General features: G+C 37.3%; 1 protein-coding gene across 1 annotated transcript; it reads right to left on the minus strand.

Moving 5' to 3' along the window:
• Positions 1-1,974: 1,974 nt before the first annotated feature.
• On the minus strand, positions 1,975-4,355 carry vma21 (vacuolar ATPase assembly factor VMA21). Its single transcript, XM_063876977.1, has 3 exons — positions 4,141-4,355; positions 3,747-3,856; positions 1,975-2,954 (listed from the first exon to the last, which is right to left on the minus strand). Exons 1-3 carry the CDS (start codon positions 4,194-4,196, stop codon positions 2,815-2,817), a joined length of 306 nt encoding a protein of 101 aa, XP_063733047.1. The 5' UTR covers positions 4,197-4,355; the 3' UTR covers positions 1,975-2,814.
• Positions 4,356-6,741: the final 2,386 nt, after the last annotated feature.

The following is a 6,741-nucleotide window of genomic DNA, read 5'->3' on the forward strand; positions in this document are numbered from 1 at the left end:
ATGTGCATTTCATTCTAGGCCACAAAGAACACAATCATTGTTGTTGTTTACTTAATCACTGTTTAAAGTTAGTGTTCAGCACACTCCGGCCTGTTTCTCATCACACTCAACCGACCTGCTAATGTGTGATAAATGACAGCGCCAAAAGCCAAGCCTGCCCTTGCACCAGCTTTATGTTGCTGCTAGGGTAAGCTTTAGAAATATCAGCCAAAAGGAAAACGAGGCTTCTGATGTTTGCTGACTGAATCAATCTGATTGCTTGCAGGCCTGTCACCTCATCACCAACACCAGCCTTGTTAAACTTAATGCAGCCTGCACAGCCCCAGTCTGCAGGATAGAGCCACAGTTGAAGAGAGACCCACATGGCACAGAAGGGAATGAACAGAAATCAGCTGCTGACATGGTTTCTGAAGCAGAAAAGGCCATCATGGCTCAGCGTCTGTCACGTATTGTCTCGGCCTCTCTGTCGGGTGGTCCTTGGGGACAGGCTGAGGGTTTGTTGCACCATGTGACAGCTGAAGCTCGGCTGAAGTCAATAGAGTGGCTATCTTTTAGCCACTCTATTGATGAATGTTTTTTATTGCAAGATTAATGACACATGAACATTGACAGAACAACACAAGGAAGACTGTGTGTGTGTGTGTGTGTGTGTGTGTGTGTGTGTGTGTGTGTGTGTGTGTGTGTGTGTGTGTGTGTGTGTGTGTGTGTGTGTGTGTGTGTGTGTGTGTGTGTGTGTGTGTGTGTGTGTGTGTGTGTGTGTGTGTGTGTGTGTGTGTGTGTGTGTGTGTGTGTGGTCTTAACTCCTCTCCTATTAATACCAACCTCAGTACTACAACTAATAAAATAATACCACGATTAATAAAAAGTATAATTGTAATTATTAGAACGAGTCAACCAGGTTTTTTTTTTTTACTTTTGGCCCGATCATACAATGATTTTAAAGTAAACTATTTATAAAATACACGGGGAAATGGCCAACTGGTGACTTGATCCCTTAGGAAAACTGATACCAGACAATAAGGAGGAGGCCTGTTCATTAGGGATTATATTTAGTGACAGAGAAGTTTTGGACAGAGAGAGAAAGAGGAAAAATAATGAAAAACTTGAAGAAAGTTCATGAACTTTTGTTTCAGTAGACTTGAGAAATGTATGAGTTCATGGCAACAAACCGAATACGGAAAATCTGGTTATCATTTTAGAAAAGTGATAAAAAAAAAAAAGCCTCTGTGATTTCTGCTTTGGAAGAGGATGAATTAGGGAATCAATTTAAATGTATTTAGCTGTTATTTAGTTTTTGCATCTTAACTTTGTTGCTGTAGTGACAGCTGAATTTGCTTCTGGGATAAACACAATAACAAACCTATTAATCACAAAGAGAACCATGCAAAGACTGATTGCTTGAATACAAATACTGTTTGTTTTCAATGGAAGCTCTGATTTTGATTAAGCATGACAATAGCTTCAAAAATCTCTGTGCTAATAAGGTGCACCCAGTACATACCAGTAGGGATAGTCATGACTTGTTTCGTGACAGCTTCTTTACCAGACGCACATAACTCATTCATAAATAATTTTCCTCCTAAATTCTATTAGAAACTCTAATTTTATCAAGCCACTGATATATTTCATACACTGCAGGCCTTTCCAGTTCAACCCTTTTTTTGTGTCAAAAATAATTAATATATATATATATATTAAGATCTATTTTTGTACTCTCTTTTTACGTTGTGTGAATCTGTACTGTCCCGGTTTTTCTTCTCACTCTGTTGCTGCTTTAACTCCTGAATTTCCCAACGGGGATAGATAAAGGTCCATCTTATCTTATACTAGGGAATATCTTAAGAAACAAATGTAAATACTTATTTAATGCACATCATGTGATACATCCAAAAAAGAAGGAACTCCATTTTGTTTAAGTATGTCATAAAAATAGCACAAACAAACTTTTACAATTATGAGAAAGAATTAAAAACATTGATTTCTTTCAAGTTTATTTGAGCCAGTCAACATTCTCATCTGTATCACACTTCATTAACTTCACCAACGCGCCTAAATCACTAAATGTCTTCAATATAAAACATTTCTTTAAATACAATGTCATCTTGCAACTATTTTTTCCAAAATATCACTGAACTACAAACACACACAAAAAACACAAACGAGAAACAAATGTGGGATTCAGTTAAGGACAAAACGTCATGAACGTCATTTTGAACCAAGATACAGTATGAAAGTTATGCACACTATGGGTTTGAATTAAAGTAACGAGTCATTATTTAATGTATGCAGAAGAATGGAAAACTGAGGACAGAAGATTATTCAGCAACGCAAATTCTCACAGAACGGACGTAGAGTATTTAGGAACCAAATCCTTTATACATTCACATTACAAGCACATACTGTGTGTGTGTGTGTGTGTGTGTGTGTGACACATCAAAACTAAAGATGTTTTTCTACAGGACCATATCTTAACTGTGCATGGACTTGTAGCACTTTGCCAAATGGAAGCTTTTAACAAAGCCTCTTAAAAAAGTGGCCGTCCTCCGTCAACAAAAGCAAAATTTCAAGAGAACATGAAATCAACAAGCGGACCTGCTGAAGCTGGTAAAAAACACACCCAGCACTCCACTCCCCCCTGCCAGGGAATAATATAATGCTTTAACCTTGTGTTAAAGCCTATGCGCAAACCAGATGCCCTAACAGTCTGGTTGGTAGATGGTACTGTGTTTACTGCTGGAGCCCATGGTGGGGGTGGTACGATCCATGCCTTTTTTGTTCATCTCCTCCGGTCCAACGAGCTGATAAGGACATGCCTTAATCGTGTTTACCCTTCCCTTTAGGCGTGCCTTCGTTCCAGGCCACATAAACAAACAATGCCAAAACGACATGCACAGCGAGCACTGCAACAATGGCTGCATAGAAGTAGCTGTCAGAGCTGGACATCTTCATGGAACCTGGGAGAGGAAGAGGAGAACAGTAAGCAGTGATGACAAGCAGCTGCCTAAAATTACTTTGAAAAGAAGACCACCTTAAAAAGGTCTATGTCATTATTTTAAAAAGTTGATAATGTTTGATACGTCTTGCATATATTGCCTTTATTTTTTTGTATCAACAATGAAAGGTTGTAGAGATACACGTTGGTATGATCATATTATCAGTATTGGCATATTGTTAAATTGAATACATACATTTTGTTTTTGCAGAAAGGAGGTTGTTGATACAAAAAAACGAAAAATTAATCTGATTTAGGGTGGGGTATTGATCTCATTTTGTTGTGCCTTTCCTACATTCACTTTTGATAAAGATCTGTTGACCTCCTTTCTGCTGACAAAGTAATTCCATATTATTGACATTATCATTGATATTCTTTCTGAAACCAAATCTTCTTTCGGGGTTGTTTACTACTGTTTCACACATTTTTAGGTTGACGTCTTCGACTAGTCAGGCCTGCTTTGGATTTTTTTAGAAATTGATCCATAACAACTGTAATAAATGGTTCGATGTGCATGCAGAGGCTGCATATCAAAACAAACAATTATTTGAGTCATGGAAAATGTTTTGCTTTTGCATCAATCAAACAATATATTGTGCAGCCCAGTTGACATTGATTTACAGTTTGAAGAAAGAATACTGCCAAACATCTCTTTGCCTTACTGCTACTAATGGAGCCTGGCGGGAGTTAGCAGAAAATATACGTTTGAGGGATTGTCCTGCAAACACAAAGAAGGTTAGATGGCAAAGCTTACCCTCAAAGACGTACGCCTTTGTTGCAAAGTAGAGTCCAATGGGCAGAGTCACCATCATGATAGTGAAGAACAGCAGTGTCTTCAGGGCTGAAACCAGGGAGTTCTCATTTCTGCAGAGGAAGACAAGTGCATGGAGTCACGGGACTGCGACATGGTGAATACTGGTGCAGGGATGTCCCATGGCTGTGATAAATGTTTTCTTCCAGGAATGTGCCACATTAACTTAAATTCATTTGTCAAACTTTGAAACATGTTCAACAACAATCAGCTCAGGGGGACGGGTTGTTTAGAGGACAGTCGTCACTGCAGGGACATAAATGCTAACTGTAGGCTAGGACGCTAGCTAGGCTAATATTAGCTTTTCATTTAAAGCGGCTGCTTGTTTTCTTCTCACCCTTTGTAATAAGACGGCGGTCCATCGTCTGAAGCTGTTCTGACAGATCCGTCCATTGCTGGGCTGATAATAGGCGAGATCGAGATAAAACAGTAAGGTGTTTAGGTAAATATCAGCAATTTCCTTCACGTCTGTGTTTTGTTGTCACCGAAGAAAACTCTACTTCCGCATAGGATCACGGGACCGTCACATGACGAGACTTGACGCCAGTCAGTCTCGCGTTGCTTGACTTAAGATCCATGTCCTGCTGAAATAAAACATTTGTGTAGTGATACAACCTTATTTTGCCAAATTTGAAACCAGTTATGAAAAGTTAAGCTATGTATATTTATTCTGTAGAGGGGGTTTCCTGTAAGGACATGGGCTCCTGGAATATACAATTTAGTGTCCCATGTGTATCTGATCCTTTAGTAGAAGTCAAACACAGGTTCAAGCATACCATTACAAGTGAAGGTCCTGCATTCTGAAACGTACTTAAGTCAATGGAACAGTGGCAATCAAAAGTACACATTTACAAATTATGCATCAGAATTGCTTCTTTTAGTATCATGTTTTTGTCACATATTTAGCTATTGTTGGATTATTATTAGTGATAAAAAAAAATGTAAGATTTCCATATTGCTTGTTACAGTGTGGTGCTGAAATGCTCTTTACTAAATTAGTAGTTAAACGTATAAATAACACTTGATCATGTGGCTAAAATAATCATATGTTTTATAACTTGTGTAAAATCCTAATCTGCAAAGTACCTAGAGGAGTTTGCAAGTAAAGGAAATGGGAGTAAAAGTAAAAAGCAAAAATGACCTCCTGGTTGTAGTAGTTTTTTCACAATCCTGAAAGAGATCTAATTTGGTTAAGGTTCCATAAAATATAAACCTATTCATCCTATCCATATGAACACTTCATTATGCCTACATTCATTTAGCAGACCCTTTGACTTGCAGCATTACTGAAGTGAAGCTCAGAATCATAAAGTGTCTTCTTTGGCCTTGGGGATAAGATTAATACAATATTTATTATCTTGTCTGGATTGTTTATTGAGAATATCTATTGAAGTGAGTGTTTGAGGGCAGGGACTTTTTACACCCTTATGAATTGATCACTTCATTAATTTTTTCTAAAATAAACTATTCAAGAGGTAAAAATAAACCTTCAACTGCTGGTTTTTTAATTGCTGATGGCAGATCTATAATGCCAAGATATTGGTTTCCTTTGTTGTTTTTCTTGCATCCGATCAAATTATTTAATAAAATTACCAGATGAGACAGAACATGCTGAACTTTTAAAACATTTATAATCTGCATGTCTCAGTTTGCTACACTCTGTTTGCATTGCACTTATTTTAAATACAAAAATAACTTATTTTTCCTTACATTTATTAAAAATGTTTAATTAAATATTTATTTATTTATTGCACTTTTGTTAACTTAAAAAATAACATATTTTCCCCCTACATTAATTAAAAATGTTTATTTATTCTGAGAAAAGTTGTTCATTCATATCTTGACATCCCTGTAAATCGTTTTTATTACCAGGCTTTAAAAGTAGAAGGAAAGGATGTAACCCTGTAAGTTCATCATTTAAAGGTCATTAATGGGAGTCTGGTGTCATGTCATGTGCTTTAGTCTCCTACAGTCCTAAATAATGCAACACTGTAGACCATTTCTTGTTTAATTGCAGATGTAACAGAGAACCATTTAGTCCATTTTGTGTACTGAACATTTAGTCCCGTGTGCTGGTTGTACTTCTGGTTGAATTCAGGCTTCTTGAGTGTTGAAGAGTGGCCCTTTCTGCTCTAGTTGGCTTTAGTCTCACCGGTCCCATGCTCAGCAGGTTCCACAAAACATATTTAATTTGAAAAGACTCAAAAGGGATTCGCCAGAGCAACTTAGAACAATCCAGTGATGTGTGTTCAAAATAATCATTATGCTTTCTTTGGCAATTGTACTCTCATATAGTTAACCAACAAAAAGCCCAAGATTACATTTGTCGTAGTGAATCATATTATTCTTTATTCTGTTGCAGAATGAACCCTTTTAGTTTCGTTAGATGATGTAGTGATAGGAAGCACTGGGGCTGATGAGTTCAAAACAAATACATGTGTTTTTGTTCATCAGCAACACATAAAGACATGATGTGGACAAATGATAAAGCCTAACCCTAATCTGAAATGGCACAACCCAGATCAAAGCTTTTAGGACACGAGGCAGTAGTATTCATGTATAAAACACTATCGGTTTTATCAACTGGGGCAAAATCAACACAAAATGAACATTCTGTTTTTCTTTGACTGTTTTTCAAAAGGAGATATTGTTTCATTTCAAATGCCTTTTTTTTATATATAAAAGCTAATGCATGTTGAACAGTGTGTTGACTAGTCGTACAGAATCTGTTGTGATAAAGGACGTGATGGGATGGCATAGAAAATTACCGCTTATAAAACTTGTGTTCCCAATAAAATTCTATTGTAGATCTGGTCAAGGGGTCTTCGGTTGCATGTTCAATATTTAATTGTCCTTCCTCCTAGCACTTGACCTCTGACCTTCTAGAAGTATTTCCCATGCCCCCTCTGTCTGGACTTTTGCATTCCATGTGTCTCCA

This window comes from Eleginops maclovinus, chromosome 23 (genome assembly GCF_036324505.1).
Source record: "Eleginops maclovinus isolate JMC-PN-2008 ecotype Puerto Natales chromosome 23, JC_Emac_rtc_rv5, whole genome shotgun sequence".
Lineage (NCBI taxonomy): Eukaryota > Metazoa > Chordata > Actinopteri > Perciformes > Eleginopidae > Eleginops > Eleginops maclovinus.

Bases quoted from the DNA above. Each gene is read 5' to 3' on its own strand.
- vma21 (XM_063876977.1), bottom strand. From the start codon at position 4,196: ATGGACGGATCTGTCAGAACAGCTTCAGACGATGGACCGCCGTCTTAT. The intron at 3,857-4,140 runs GTGAGAAGAAAA...CTTCCTCTGCAG, and splicing joins CCGCCGTCTTATTACAAAGG to AAATGAGAACTCCCTGGTTT. The intron at 2,955-3,746 runs GTAAGCTTTGCC...TTCCTCTCCCAG, and splicing joins AAAGGCGTACGTCTTTGAGG to GTTCCATGAAGATGTCCAGC.